The following is a 16,856-nucleotide window of genomic DNA, read 5'->3' as shown; positions in this document are numbered from 1 at the left end:
TGCCCAACAGCAAATCTTACTTGTGGAAGCCAATCAGAAAGCATCAACAGAAAACATGAGACTGAACTGTTCAGAGATATCCAGCACAGCAGACACCGCAATGTTCGCAGATAACCATCCCACCATGAGAGGCGCGGTGTGTCACTTGTGCCAGTGGCTGCAGGTGGTGGACACCGGCACTGATTTTTGGGGACGACGAAACATTTTTTAGCTTAAGACTTTCACCCAGAACAAGAGAGAGAAAGACAGAAAAGGGAGACTAAAAGCAAAGAGAAGAAAGGAAAACAGTGACAAAGAGTGAAAACACTCATTAAAAAGAACCTGCAAGAGCGAAATAAAGAGGGAGGCAGTAGAGGCTGTTGATAGGAAGAAGCAATAGGTAGCATCAAGAATAGACAGTATTAGATTCTGGAAACCCTGTTGGAAAGCCAAATATATTGGGTTCCTGCACTTATTATTATTATTTTTTTTGACAAACTTAAGCACTGGATCCACCATACACTAACATAATGCAGAAAACATTACACAGAATTCCTAACATACATTCAACACATCGCAGACATATAATTGGTAATCAGGACACCCAACAGCACTCATCATCAAAAAGTGTCTCCCACACATCGCCATCCACTATCAATGAGCATGACTTTACCGACCTTGACGATGCAGAAGCAAAACACAGAATTACAAATTAGCAAAACACAGAAATACAAATTACATCAAGACACCAAGAAAAAAGCACTAGTGGACCGCATTGAAGGAAGTTTCAACAGCTGCAAGGAGATCTGGATTTCACCTCGCCCTCAGCCACTGTCGCCAACATCACAGAATCCCAGCAACTCTAAGACAACCTATTCAACGTCTTCTGCAGAAAAATCACAAACATCTATAGCAACTTTGCACACCAACCTAACCCCAGATAACTCATTGCTAACCTGCCCTCCACCAAACAAGACTGCCACCTGACCAAATGGACAACCCTCACCAGAAACGCTACAGCAGCAATCATGTGGACTATCCACTCAGGGGCCCCAAAGGACCCATGTCTCCACCACATCTACAACCTGGGAACATTAACAATCAGCACCATCCTGACCCACATTATCAACACCTAATCACATCCGCCGCTTTCCTGGATGAATGGAAACTTGCAGAAATGAACATACTCATCAAGAAGCCCACACCAGACCTGAATCAAATAATCAACTTCCAACCCATCTCCCTGCTGCCCTATTAAGCCATAGTGATTGAGAAGGCCATCAACAAGCAACTCATAACCCACTTTGAACTTCATCATCTTATAGAATGCACTCAATTTGGGTTCAAAAAGAACCATAGCACCGAAACAGCACTCATTGCGGCCACAAAGGACATTTTAATCATTCAGGACTGAGGAGAAACAGTGGCCATCCTCCTGCTTGACCGCTCGGCGACCTTCGACACTGTCACCTATAACACCCTCATCAGAAGACTCCACGAGATTGGCATAGAAGGATCTGCTCTCAAATGGATTTGTTCCTTCCTCACGGAAGAAAGAACCCAAAGGGTCAATCTGCCACCCTTCACATCAGAGACCAGAAAACCGATATGAAAAGTCTCACAGGGATCGTCCCTCAGCCCCACTATTTTCAAAGTATATGTATATGACACTGCTCGCCAACATCATCCGATCACAAGACATCACCGTCATCTTCTACACCGATGACACTCAACTCATCCTTTCTCTGATGGAAAAAATAACCACCGCCAGAACCAACTTCTCCAACTGCATGACCATGGTGACAGGATGAAAGTGAACCAACTGCCTGTAGTTCAACGCTGACAAGATGGAGGTACTGGTCTTCAGCAACAAGACCTCCCCATGGGACTCGACCTGGTGGTTGTCAGAGCTGGGAACAACACCCACACTCCCAGATCACACAAGAAATCTAGGAATCATCCTAGATGACAAGCTCAACAGCTCAAGCCATTGCAGTGTGCACCTCCTGCTTTCACATCCTACGCTTGCTGAAAAGTTTTCAAATGGTTGCCTCAGAACACCAGATGGACTGTCTCGCAAGCACTTATCACCAGCAGGCTGGAGTATGGCAACACTCTCTACACCACAATCTCCAGACAACTCCTACACAGACTTCAGACCATCCAGCACATTGCTTCAAGACTCATAGTTGAGCTCCCATGCCACACTCACATCCCACACACGATCATGAAGCTTCACTGGCTCCCATCCACAAGCAAAGTCAAGTCAAACTTCTCATGCACACACAGAAAGCCATACACAACAGAGGACCCAAATACCTGAACAGCTGCATACTCTTTCACCAACACACAAGACACCTACTCTCTGCGTCACTCTCACTCGCACACACTCCCCACATCCAGCATCCGCAAAAGCAAAACTGGAGGTTGCTCATTTGCCTACATCGCACCCAAGAGATGGAACAACCTCCCTTAACACATCAGGGCCTCCTCCTCACTTCTAGAGTTCTGCAAGAAGCTGAGGACTGGGCTCTTCGTAGAAGCACCTTGGGGGACCACAAATCTACACACCTGTCCAAGAGCCTGGATACTATCTTGGGTAATAAATGTGCTATACAAATCAATATAACATAACACCAGATTCAGCCTATGATGGACACGTCTTAACATACTGCAGACAATTCCACCAGGCCATACCAACAGCAGAACATGAGTTAAACAATTACAACAAACGTAACTTATGCTCAAGGTTATATCGCTTTATCAATCAGTGTCTCAGTTCTCAGAGTGCTTTGAAACCAGATGACGCCGGTATATGGCGCTGTATACAACACCGGTCCTATATAGATGCTCTACAGCTTTTTGTATTTTGATACATTCAATTTAATTCGCATATATTTGGAAAAGGGTGTGATGTGAAAATGAAACACACGGTGGCGCTACAACATCTCCTATCCGATTTTAATTCAATATGCAACAAGTAGTTTCAGAGAAAGTTGTTGCGTCGGAAAGAGCGGTTTGAGCAGATAAGGCTGGGCTTACATCCGGGAAGGGCACGTGCCGGAGCCTTAAGGCTCCCCTGTGGGCATTGGCACCCGGAATGGCAGACGGCCAGACCCAGGAAACGGCCCACACGAAGAACATTCTTTAACTCACAGTGATGCACGAGCTTGTGTCAATCACTAAGTGTTGTGGTTCACAAGTTTCCTTTGTTTACAAGGTCACGTGAGGCACGGCTGGGGGGGGCTCACAGCATCGCACCCACACACTGCCCGCGCGCTCTCACTCCTTTCTCACGGCCACACTTTGAGCGCTGTGACCCCAGGAATGAGCGTTAATCTGGGCACTCGCAGGTGGCACAAAAAGCCTTCCCAACAGACCGTCTGCAAATACATCCTCCCAAACTGGCCCTCTTTCCAGGTGCACGCGCTCTAAACGCCTCACCGCGGGGATGAAGCGCTATGCACGTGCAATGCAATTATAATGTATTAGAAACCGGAACACACTGCTTTTTTGGAGGTTCTTTTTTCACTTGCTAGTCGACTCCTCTGCTCAAACTCGAGAACACATCCCTGTGCCCTCAGTAAAGCAGTCCTTTGTGGGACACAACGAGCACGACGCAGTAGTGATGTTTTTACCATGTACTAACATTTTTGTGTCCCATTTGCAATGGCTGTTTTTTATAATAAAGTTTTATTTCAACATTTTCTCCGTATTTTGTTACGGGCATTACTAAAACTCTTTCAACCACAGGTCACCCAGCAGCATTATAGACTGGCAGGAGGCTGGGAGATGAGAATGATTTGCAGTTTTTCATTACGCAAACCCGAGTCAAGGCCACAAGAACGCTTTACAACAGGGCACACTCATTTTAATTTGTGTTTTCATGGGCACATAGAAATTAAGCAATTTAGCCAGAAGCTCAGGATGTGAATGAACCGAGGCTAGATTCGAACCTGAGTCCCCATGTTCCAAAGATGGCAGGCCACCTAACAATTTTGATATTATGAGAGACAGGGGCGGGGGAGGCTCCTCTGGTATGGCGGAGGAGCGTCCCCGCCAGAAGCAGGCGCTGAAACCTTTAAAACTAAAACGATAATAAACAAAGCTTGTTATCGTTTTTATTTTAAAGGGGCGGGGCCATGGGAGTAACGAGCACTGAGGGAGTGGACAGAGCACTACCCTCAGTGCTCATGTGTGTTTGGCCGGCCATCTCAGGCCGGCCAAACACACATGCCCACAAGGGCGCTCTCAAACCTGGGACTGTGTTGCCGGGTTGGAAAGAGCAAGCCTAGGCTCCCAGTCTGTGTTGGAGCGCCCAGCCAGGGCGCTCCAGTCAATCATAACGCTGCTATGAGCAACGTCATGATTGGCCGCAGGCTGGGAGCCCGCAGTGCGGTGGCGAGGTTAAGGTACGTTTAAAAATATATATATATTTTAGTTTTATCAGCCCGCCACTTTTCCCAGTCGCCAGCCGCGAATGGATAGGGGTGGTGGGTGCATGTGTTGTGACAGAAGCGTGGTGTAGCAGTATTTAAATTCGAAACTTTGGAACAAGATGTGTGCTCCAATCCTAGAAGCTTCACTCTTCCCTAAATTTAAGATCTTGGGCAAACTATCAGCATCCATCGGTTTCCATATCTGCACACATTGGGAGCCTTGAGAAGCATGTTAAATTGGATTTAACTAACCTTATGCTATGCATCGTAACAGCTGCTTCAAGACACAGTTCCAAGTGTGCGCTATATAACAACATTCTTGTAGTGTGTAGTAATAGTCATAGAAACGTCTCCTCTAGAACATGGCCACTGTTAGGTAGGAGTTGCTCTCAGAGTTCACTGCTCTGCCTGGGAGTTTAGGGGTATAAGCAATGACGTCACAAAGGGGTCGCAGCTGCGACCCCTGGCTTGCCCCTGGCACTGCCTTTGCGACCCATGGCCTCAGAGGTGGGAAAATCAGTGCCTGGAACACAGGGGCAGCTGTTTGGGGCTCTACTTTCCTGGTTTTCTGTCATTTTTTTTACTACACAAGTAGTGAATAGTATTATTTACTATTTGTGTAATAAAAATGGAGTACAGTTCGCTGGAATAAGACTATCTGGCAGCTAAGGTAAGTAAAAATGCTTTCAAATGTATGTGGTATGCATGCTTGCAGGTGAGAGTGTGGCTATGTGAGCGAGAATGCGTGAATGTGTGTGTATGTGTGAGAATGTGTGTGTGAGTCACAGTAAAGATCAAGTGGCATGTGATGTCACTTCCGCTACCCCTGGCATTTTGCTGAATTGACGCCCAAGGGTATAAGTCCAGTTGAAAACCGGATCACAGAAACTTAGCGATTTGAAGAGAGAATTTGACAATGTAAACTATTATATATTTTGTTTGTGTTTTTGTGATGTGCAGCAAACCATTTACTAAGAGTCTCAAAGCACTTTGAGCATGAGTAAGGATGGCTTGAGCGCAGCCCCACCCCCAGCCGCATGTTTCCGCTTGGGCAGAGGACACTCCAGAAGAGACTCCTTCCGCCCCTGGCCTCTGCCCCCCTTCCGCCCACCACAGGCAAGAGAGAAAGAGGCAGGAACATATACTGCTTGTTCAAAGAAGATGGTAAATATTTGTGAATCTGGCCCTGTTGTATTCCCTTGGGAAGGCGAAAAGTGGACTTTCCAGGTATCTACCAGTGGAGATAACAGGGAGCTCGTAATAGGGCCCTTAGTGGAGAGTCTCAAGTGTGTAATAGGCCTATTTGCAAAGGTAAGTTACATTAGGTACAATAATATTTAACATAAGAATATTTCAACAACTTTTTCAAAGTTTGATAAACTTTTGTGGTTTTCCTTATACTTTACCATACAGAGATCTCCACCCGACCATAGAGTCTCTCCATGGTAAAGTATACAGAAGAGTAAAAAAGTTTATTTAACTCACAAAACAACGGTACAAATATTTTTGTGTTAAATATTATTTTAAATTCATTTTATATATTTATTAAAAAAGGAGAAAAAATAAAAATGCTACAGCACTATTCGCTACATTTTGAAATTAATCTTTAATTCATAAAAATATTAAATAAAAAATATTTTTCCTGAAGTTTAAATTAAAACATTATTTCCAACCTAAATTAAAAAAAATGACATATAATCAAAGATGAATTGAAAGTAATTTAAATATTTAAAAAATGTTTTAAAAACTTAACATGTTATAATCAAATAAATAGGTTTTATTTTTATATATGTATTTTTACAATAAATTAGATTTGTTCGTATTTTTTTTTTTAACGGTTTTAATTTAACATTAATTCCTATGGGGTTGTATTTTGAATCTCTACCTCTGTTATTTTCCATTGGTGGATGTTGCAGTACCACAGACCTGAGCTTGAGTAATTTACTAATGTCTTGGGTCCCTTTTTGGCTGTAGTAACTTTAGAAGGGTAGTTTGTGAATAGCAGTGGGCTTACTCTTTTGTGGGTTGGTGCATGTCCCTCCTTAAGCCCCTTCTCACTCCTCACTAACCTCCCCCCATGTAGTAGTAAATATTCACCACTTTCCAGCCATTCCCCTCTGTTGCTCCCACATTTCCTACTAAAATATATACTTACGTGAGTGGGAACTCTGCAGTAAGGGTGGAGATCTCTGCACAAAAAAAGATACGAGAGTCGGAGGTGTAACCTCCGCATGCAAGTTTGTGGATAGCATTATGTAGTACGTTTGAAGCCCTACTTTAGTGCTAGAATCTTATTACAAAATGTTATTTGTGAATTTTGTCCCTAAGTTTTGATTTGAAAGCCTTAGTTTTCCAGGTGCAAGATTAAGGGCAAACGACTTGGACATGTGACTTATAACTGGGATTGTTCAGTGTACACTTGCATGCCTGTTTTACATTCCACATATTTACAGACTCAGGCTCCCACACTGTTTAGTATTGTAACCCTGGCTTACGAGTGACAGCAGCAATGCAGGCAGCAAAGCACACTTCCCCCCATTTATAGCCGTCTTTTTAATGCAGAGATGTTGCTGCTTAATGTTCAGTAATAAATATTTTATGATGTCGCTGCTCGGGTACCTCCTTTCCAGCCCCACCTCCCCCCTTCAGGCTCCCTCGTCGTATTACGTACTGTAATACTGTAATTCAAATATACCTTCATAAAACGCCTGGAATCAGTCTGAAAAGCGAGTGTTTGTTCTTATAAAAGTTAATATTCTGAATGTCTACTTGGGTGATCAGGGTGATCCATCAAGGATAATATTCCTTTTCTATAGGTTTGAGTTATGCGCAGAGGGTTGTGGGCATTAATGCAGATTTTCCTCTACACACTGCAGTGGTAGCTTTCTGTTTTCTGTAATACATGGCCTAATATTGTAACTGACATTTTAAGCAGCCACTGGAGCATTCCAGCTGCCAAAGCACATTAGGCTAATCACAGTGGTGAGCAGAAACAGGTCTGTAATTGTTAAATGACCTTGAGAAAGCTGGACTTTGATAGCAGGGATGTGGCTTATATGCTATGACACAGTGGTGCCCTGGAGTAAAAGGGTGATGGTGCATCTCTTGTGTGACCGTGCTGGGTAATCGTGTGAGTGAATGTGGGAACTATTTTACTAGTAGAAACCGTGATATACAACTCACACAGAACACATGTAGCCGCATTAATCCTCTGTCCTATCTCACTGTGGTAGGAACCTGTGTCACACAAATCACTGCAGAAGGTGCATTGATCCATCGGCTTTCAATTTTCATTTTTTTCCTGTCTCTCTTGTCTATTCTCCTTTTTTATTTGCCAATCTACTTTCATTGCTTTGCTGTTATATTTTGTTTTGCTTGTATAGCTCTACAGTCTTCATTCTGCAGTCTCTGTTTCCTTTCACCTCAGCGTTTGTGTTTTCTGCACAGTCTTCAGATCCCCCCTTTCCCTCACTCATTTTTGTAGTTGTGTCCACGCCCTGTACTTGCTTTGAACCTCGTTTCCCCTTATCAAGTCATTGTTACTGTTCTTTCACTTTAATACTTTTCAGTCATTTTATCGCCGTGTCCACATTTGCCATTCTTTTCGCATTCTGCCTTATCTTAGCTTTTGGAATTACTGTACACACATGCAATGTTGATATGAAAACTGCAATGCATGGAAGCCAGGCTTACCAAACCATTCATGGGCCCAAGTCATAGGAGCAGCTATAACTTTGTCACAGTTTGACGAATCTCCATGCAACCTCCAAAAAAATGAGATTTTTTTTACTAGTTTCTGCATGTAAAGTATCAGGGTTATCCGTCAAGCTAGGCCAAGAAATAAAATGGGGGGCGCGGAACGATGCAAAATCCCCATGCATTTTCCATAGACTTCTTTGTTTAAGCAGGACTACAGCAAAAACAGAAGCTAGCTCGGTACGCAGAATGTAAGTTTTATGATTTACTGTAAACCTGTTCATTAGATTTTGAGAAATTCAGAGTTATATTTTTTTGTACATCTGGACAGTTGGTTCCAAGAGAGGCTCGTTAGAGACTCGCAGGAGCGCCAATTTAAAAATGGCGCGTTCTGATGGGCACAGGGAGCTTTATTCCCTTTGGGCCAATTCACTCCAGCAGGACTCAGACCCCTCTATGTGCAACAGCTCTGATTGGTTGCCAGCAACATTAGAAAAATGTTGCTGGCAGCCATTACAGGACCTGGGGACTAAGCCCTCTGTTCTGAACTTTAAACCAAAAAAAAAAAGTGATATCAGGGGACAGGATAGGCCGTCTCTGAGGTGTTTGTTGCATTTGGCTGGCTGCGGCCAGCCCCTGCAGCAATCATTTGAAATGTCATAAATGATGACCTAGAACATCTCACGAGTTAGCTCTGCTAACTATAACGTTATTTTAACTTTTCTTTTTTTTTCTGTGAATATCTACATTTTTAAAAAAACTCAAAACCAGATCTTTGTATTACCCCTAACTATAATGTTACTTGTTACTTTAACTTTTAACTCATGCCCTAAACAAACTATAACTTCGGAATCTCATCAATAATTTTATTGCAAACATTGCAGTGAGTTATAGTTAACTTGGAGCATGAGTAATCCTCCAAGAATTCGCCTAAACATCCCAAAACGTTTTTAGCCCCAGGAATTGTCCCTCTGGGACACTACCATCAGTTGGGGTTTTTCTGCCCGCCATTCTATGTGTTTTTTTTACTTTTTCTTTTTTTCTCAGGACAGAAGGCTGAGGGCCTCATTACGAGTCTGACAGTCAACAGACCACCAGACTCCCGGTGGTGGTCATGAATGCCGCTAGTTTGGCAGTCGGACCGCCAAACGACCACAGTCTCCGCCAGGAACAAAGTTCCCGATGGGCTGATGGCAGTTTGGAATCAACCAGGGCGGCACTGAACTCAGCGCCGCCCTACTGATTACAACCTGGTTCGCCACCAGCCTTTCCATGGGTATGGGCAGCGCAGAGGCCCCCCCGGCCCAGCACCCTTGTAATGCGCACTGTCTGCTGTGCAGTCAGTACGCATTGTGAGGGTGCTGCCCGCTACAACAATGCTGCTGCCACTTTCCTGCTAGGCCGATGGGCAGAACCTTGGTTTCTGCCCGAAAGCCCAGCGGGAAAGTCGTAATGGGGCCAGCGGGGATGTTGCCAGTAAGGCAGAAACCTCCCAGTTGGAAGTCCCGTTTGCCGAACTCGTAACCGGCCCCTGAGTCCTAAGATGGCTGCCGCCACATCCTTGTTGATGTGGTGGCAACCAATCAGATATCACCATGAGGTCTGTTGATCCACTGATCCTCAGCAGTGTGAAATATACAACGTTTTAAGTCTTAATGACTCAAAAAGTATTGAATGGATTTACAACAAATCACATATTGTTTTTCATGATCGATATTTAGCCTTTTGCCAAATTGAGTGTAATTCTGTTCAGTCGTTTGGGGCTGTAGCAGTGTCTAAAGTTCCTATTGAAAAATGAGTCGGGAAAACATGTTTTGGGACCCTCCTTTTTTTCCTCAGCCACTGCTTGACAGCTTTGCAGTTCACCGCAAAACCTTCCAGGAAGGAGCTGAGGTGGAAGAATGTTTTTTTTTGGAAAGTTTCGTGAAGATTCATCTAAGTAAACAAAAAATGCTTTTCATATGGAAACACAATTCTAACTATAATTCACTGAAAAACACAAAAATGGACGTTATAGTTAGGCTGACGTTTTACCCACACAAAACCAGATTATGCATTCTGTTAAGAAACTATAACTCATAGCCTAAAGTTACTTAATGGCACAAGTTATAGTTTCTTCAAATACGTCTAACTATAGGTATAACTACAACTGCTGAATTTCTATGGTTTTGTGTGGGTAAAATGTCAACCTAACTATAACGTCCCTGTAACCTTTGTTTTTTTCAGTGAATTTCTATGGCTTTTTTTTTAAAACATAAAGTAATATATAAATAATGTACGTTAATACATCCAGCGCTGCACACGGCCTTCAGCCATGCGCAGTGGGTGATGACCACAAGGCCAGGCCCTGCAGCCTACCCCCTTCCATGCACCCAACCCTAGGCTGTGCACAGCCTCTGCCAGTGCGTGGGAAGTGTATGTTGTGTGAGTCTTTTTTTTTTTTTTTTTTTTTTTGCACTGGGCTTCAGATCCATCGCATATTTACACTGGAGATTGCGTTGCGGTAGATCCGCGGATCAGCCAATAAAGAAAAATTGGGCACATTTTTACCTATGAGGAGTCCCTCAAAGACCCCTCCATGTGTCCTACGGGGTCAGGATACCTCTACTGTGATGCTTTATTGAGGTAATATCTTGATAACAGTAAGATGTCCATGATTATTCAAACCTATCAACAGGTCCCCTGTCATGAGGGTGCCCTCCATCCAGTCCTGGATTTTCAGTCAACGGGAAACCGAGAGATGGCCAAACGTGACCCTCATGACATAGGTCAGTCAGATAAACACAGCTTTAAGGAGTTTTATTTTCTACTTACTAGAAACAAACTTAAATTACACCCATCTGTGGTTTTTTTTATAATATAACGGTATAAGAAGGGTGTTAAACCCAAACTATGGAAGAAAGACACCCTCTGCCCTGTGGGTTGGTGTTTCACTTGTGCAGCAGCATTACTTTGTATAGTATCTGGAGGGTTGGGGGGGAGGGGTATGGACACTTGTGCATCACATTCGAACATACATTCAGTGGTTCACAGACCTACCTGCCGGACAGGAAGTGCCTTCTCCACATTATTGACATCAAGCCGTTCTCCGTCCTCACACTTCCCTTTGCAGAACCTGAAGCAAAAACAAAATACACATGACCACACAGGCACAGGGATGACACATCAATCCAGAATGCGACATTTCATAAACAGATGATAACAGGAGGCAGGCAATGCCAGAAGCACCTATTCTGCAGCTTCTACTGGAGGCTGCATTACCGACTCACTTCTCCCGTTCAATCTCTGCTCTTACACTCTCATGAAAACCTAGTGGCTGCTAACTCCTTCGGCAGACCGGTGAACATTACAGTGCAGATCCAGGATCCTGAGATGAAGGCATGACTCACAAAATTTCAGGGAGTAGTCAGCCTTGAGGTGATCACTCAGAAATAGTCAATATTTGTTGGTTTTACAGACCAAGAGCAGAATATTTAACGACCAGATTACAAAAAAATCACTCCTTCTTAACTTATCCCTGAATGAAACATCAATTACCTGTAGGGTGGCTGCATATCAGAACAACATCCCACTGACACTGAAAAGACTGACAAGCTTTGGAACAGTGTGTCCGAGGCAAACCAGAGAGGATGTAGGGAGTCTGCGGTTATGGGCAGGGGACCTTGACCCATTGAAGAGTAAAACCAGCAAGCTTTTCAGAATAAGCTCGTACAAATATTTTGAAATATATCAGCAGCTAGGGCAGCACAAATTAAGCACATTTTAGTTATACTGCATGTATGAAAGAATCAAAGATTTTCATAGGAGCAAAAAAAAAATATCAAAACACTTTAACCGGTGATGCACAACTGATAAATATCTGTGGAAAAAACATTTAGACACACTACTGTTTCTGCCTCATATAGTTTTATCAGTGAGACTACATGTTATTGTAAGTGTAGTGACTATTTCAATAGAAAATGTGCAGTCTGTAAATGACAGTGCGCTACTACACCATGCTTTAGTAATATATTTGCGAGTGTCCTCCAAAATGCACCACCGGCTACATACCACACACTTACCACTCTCCTGCAGAATGGGCATTGCTCGTTCGCCGCTCTTCTCTTTGCAAATGATCATAATCAGTATTGAATGTATGCAAGGTTACTTCACACATATTCATTGTGGATATGCTGTATCATATCTCGCATTTTTATTAGCCAGACGATCAACAACCTTTTTCGTATGTGAATTTTTAATACAGAAATTTAAGATCTTTTTCAATAGCATGCTTAGTGCACTCTACGTAGGGCTTTGAATTTAATCTCCTATTACACTGTCTGCCAGTGGTGCACGACCAGTTTAACACAGAAAGTGCCCCTTACAAGGCCTGGCTTGATAAATGATGCTCACATATCCAAAATCCAAAGAGATCATGGCTGTGGCCTCACAGTATTAAAAAGCAGAAGAGACCACCGTTCAGCCGGATGATGAGAGGACCTATTAACTTCACACAGTCTGAGTCTTACTGAGGAAAGTCACAATTCCTGGATTTTAAGTTCTGGCCCTTTACTTGCTGTTCGGTTTTAGAGAAGTTTCATTTGAGCCAAATGATATTGCAATATCCAAATGATGCTGTCTTGCTTCTCTTACCACCAGACCGCCCACCAATACAAGGCCTTCTGCCAGAATAAAATAGGAATTTATGTAAATAATGAGGGAAGTCAGAGGCAGATACATAAAGTAAAAGAAAACATTATAGGGAGGCCCATAGTGGTCAAGACACACAAGAGATATTGGTCAAAGAAGGAAACATGAACTATACTCTATTTCAAATCTAGGCAGGAACATCATCTATAGACAATTAACTAACAGTTGACTAATCTGCTGTTCTCCTCAAGTCACTGATCATGAGGACCAGAACCTATTGTGAACCTTGGCAGAGTTTGGATCGGTCTGCAAAGGGCAAAGCAGAAGGGTGTTCTTCACGAATGGCTGTATTTGTCTTCTGCCTGCACAATCCAGATGTCCAGCTAGGAATGGCAGGCTGGAAACTGGACAAAGGTTGCTTCCATCAGAAGGATGGAGCTCTGCCTTCTCCACGAGGAGTGTGATTACTGCAAGCTTCAGACTACACGGAACAATATTCAATGTTTATCAGGTGTTTATCTCTAAAGAACAGAGCACTCAGTGCGTTAAAGATCCCAGTGGTCTGTGAGATCATCAGTCTTGAGTGGAGCCAATAAAGTGGCTGGTACATGTCAGAGAATTAAGAAATAAGAGAGTTGGGGAAGTCTAACGGTAATTGTTGAATGAAGGGTCAGTTCAGAAGTCAAGTGTTTTTGTTAGTCAAGTCTCATTTTAATGGATAGGCAGCAACTATACCTATATGGAGATTTTGGGCCTGAAGCTATACCTATATGGAGATTTTGGGCCTGAAGCTATACCTATATGGAGATTTTGGGCCTGAAGCTATACCTATATGGAGATTTTGGGCCTGAAGTGTCAAAGGTGACAAAGTGCAGTTTGCACACTGGCTGGTTGTTGAGATAAGCTTCTTCCGTGATACAACTGAAGTAGCCTTCAGCCGTCACAAAACCTTCTCCAACCTTATTAATATGTATGAGGCAGCAGGGATATTACAACTCACTACAAACGCCCGTCAATGCAGGAATGGAGGGTTGTGATGCACAGCAGATCTCTAACCCTTTGTTTGCATTACTTACATGTGAAAATCCCATTCTAAAAACCAGACCAGCCCCTGTCCCTTAAAGTGAAAGGGGCTGGGTGGCTTTTTAAAAGGAACAGGGACTGCTTCAACAAAATGTTAACATTTTAGAAATCATGTGGAAGGAGATGGCAGTGCTTCCCTTGAGGTCACCTGGCAGCATTCACGTAGTAGAAGCTGTCCCTCTTTGTGAACTGGTTAGCACTCTAGGCCGTGTGCGATAACCGTTCGCTTGTCTCCTACCAGAATTGCAGTTGCAAATGGAAAAGTCCTCTGCATTGTAAAGGATGTGTACCCCTGCCCCGAGTGCTCAACTGTACTGCTCTCTGGATCCCTCTTGCAGATTTCTCTCTGGATCCCTAATGCAGATTTTTGTTGTCATTGCCAAACACAGATCATGCGTGTGTGCCATGACAAAGGCCTGTCTCATGGATTGCAGTCTTGTTGGACCAGGAGTGGAGCCCAATCGCCCAAGCGCTACCCTGATAGTGGAAAAAGACTATTGCCTTCAATAAGAGTTAAGCAGCACAAGCGTGATGGTGGGAGCGTACTATGTATTGATCAATAGGCGTGAACAGGTCTATTTTACACTGTGTCTCTGGAGTGAGACTTACAGGCTCACTCACCTTTTTAAAGTTCTGTTGTGTGTTCAACTCACCCTTGGCCTACATCAGGTGAATGTGGAGTGATGTGCAGCGCAGAAGTAGTGACTCTGTGCTGGATGTATCAGTGCTGTACAGAGGTACAGCAGCACTGTGTAGTACACATGGGATTAGTGCACATACTTAGTGTATGTCTGTCTGCAAGGAATACATTACATGAACAATGTAGTCCTGTGCAGTGAAACTCATGAACTTGGTTAGTGTGTGCTTGCAAGTACAATACATGAAGTGTGAAGTGTTGTGCAGCACGTACATGGTGAGTGTGTGTGCTTGCAGTGTGAGTGTTTGCAAACAACACACCCTGATATAATACTAAAAAGCTACAGTACTGAATGATGCATGCAAATTCAATGTGTGTGCTGAATGTGTGTGTGTCTATAGTGGCACAATGCGTGGAGGTAACAGTGCTGGACAGTATGTGTAATGTGAATGCACACCGAGTGTGATGGGTACCTGCAATGATACATTACATGGAGGACCCTAGTTTCCATTTTGGGAAGTCCAGTCGAGCTTGATGAAGAAATGAGGAGTAGAGGAATCCCCACTTAAATAGACTTGTGCATTGCTGAATTTCTGGGAATTGGGTGGGACACACACTGGAGGAAGAGGCCCCCCTTTACCCTTCAAAAGGAGTGTTCTTTGATTCAGTGATAGATCACTATGAAGGGTCCTGGCCACATCTCAGGAAGGTGATAGTTTAAAACAGGCAAGAGTGAACCTATGTTAAAGTAGCCATCACTGAACCAAGGAAAACACATCTAGTTATAGGCCCATTGCTGGAGTACTTTCCCAAAACTCATCAAGGCATTACATGGAATGGGGCTGTGATTATGGCTGGAAAGCAGGACAGCTCACCCCTTTTGTCTGGAGGGAAGAGGGACACTACAGTGTAAGCTAACTGAGGACCACTTCTAGATTACTAATGTTCCATAAGTGTTGGCACTTATCAGGAGGTCTCAGCTTCCCTAAAAAAAAATCCCTAATTTTGCAGCTAGGGTGGTGTCACATCCACTAAGGACATGTTGAGCCAATAATTAGGAACCTTGGTTATAATATATAAAAGCTTTTAAGAGAGCTGGTTGTATCACTGCCCATCGATCAGAAACCCTACTGATCAGGATGTCCTCTGTGGCCAAAGGAAAAAGGACTGGCTGTAGACTTGAAGTTTTAAAAGGAACTTCAAGTGAGGTAAAATGCTAAAAGGTCTGGGAAGTAAATAGTGGACAGACCTCCCACTCTAAGGAAGGTGAGTAGCTTGGATAGTTTTGGAAAGGTGCTGAAATCAAACCTTTTTTAGAAGTGAAATAAAACGTTGTTTGTATTCATTGCCAGTCTCTGGATACTTCAGCTTTTAAAACACCTTATAATTATAGGATTATTATATAATCAAAATGCAATGAATACATTTCCATGCTTATGAACTGGAATTCTGTGAAACAGACTCAGTCCCTCATTATGACTTTGGCAGTCTTGAAGCAAGACCGCCAAAGCTGCGGGTGCCGGATGACCTTCTCCCTGGACCAGGTAAGGTGATCGCCCGACAGGGGAGGGGGAGGGCAGAGAGGGGGGTTGTGTGCGTGTGTCTATGAATGTGTGTATGCATGGTTGTATGCGTGCAAGTATGTTGAAGTGAGTGCGTGTATGCATGTAAGTGTGTTTGCGTGTGTGTATGTGTGTGTTGTGGTGCGTGCGTGTCTGTCTGCATGTGAGTATGCGTGTTTGGATGGGTGTGAGTGTGCGTGCTTGAATGCGTGTAGGAGTGCTGAGGTGAACGCGTGTATGGATACGTGTGAGTGAATGTGTGTATGTAAGTGTAGGTGAATGGGTGTATGCGTGGTGCGTGTGGGTGTCTGTGTGCGTGTGCATGTCTGCGGGGAGGGGGTGCTGTGTCAGAAGGGGGTGTGGAGTGCTGTGGCTGGAGGTGGATCTAGTGCTAGCTGGGGGTGGGGTGAGCCTCATCTACCGGTGACAGGGAAGAACTTCCCCATCACCGGTAGACTTTCCGCCGTGGTTTTTATGGCGGTGCTACCGCAGCGGAAACCATGGCAGGAAGCCAGCTCCTAATATCGCTGGTGGTCTTCTGTGGACCGCCAGGTCGGAGATGCTCATCTCCGGCCCAGCGGGTCCAACCGCCCTGGCGGTATGAGTGGAGATGTGGTGGGTTGGCGCTCTCATAATGTGGCAGTCTTTACTGCCGGCCCGTCGGCGGGGAGACCTCCACCATGACCCTGGCGGTCTTCAGACCGCCAGGGTCATAAAGAGGGCCTCAATCTCCTAGTGTTCAAGATATTTTCTACAAGAGAAGGGGCAGATGAAACTAACGTGAGATTGGCAGTAAATGAACTTTGACTGATTTTGGGTTGAAAATGCAGG

General features: G+C 44.0%; 1 protein-coding gene across 5 annotated transcripts in view; it reads right to left on the bottom strand.

Moving 5' to 3' along the window:
* The window catches only part of CTIF (cap binding complex dependent translation initiation factor), a 758,204-nt gene that overhangs the window by 518,023 nt on the left and 223,325 nt on the right, over positions 1 to 16,856 (bottom strand). For all 5 annotated transcript variants that reach the window (XM_069219134.1, XM_069219121.1, XM_069219132.1 and 2 more), the window contains one exon: positions 11,154 to 11,229. In XM_069219134.1, the coding sequence (XP_069075235.1) occupies positions 11,154 to 11,229 (76 nt within the window). The remainder of the gene's footprint in view (positions 1 to 11,153; positions 11,230 to 16,856) is intronic.

The sequence above is a fragment of the Pleurodeles waltl genome, chromosome 1_1 (genome assembly GCF_031143425.1).
Source record: "Pleurodeles waltl isolate 20211129_DDA chromosome 1_1, aPleWal1.hap1.20221129, whole genome shotgun sequence".
NCBI lineage: Eukaryota > Metazoa > Chordata > Amphibia > Caudata > Salamandridae > Pleurodeles > Pleurodeles waltl.
The sequence above is the reverse complement of the archived record's forward strand: the minus strand, read 5'-3'. Positions and strand labels throughout refer to the sequence as shown.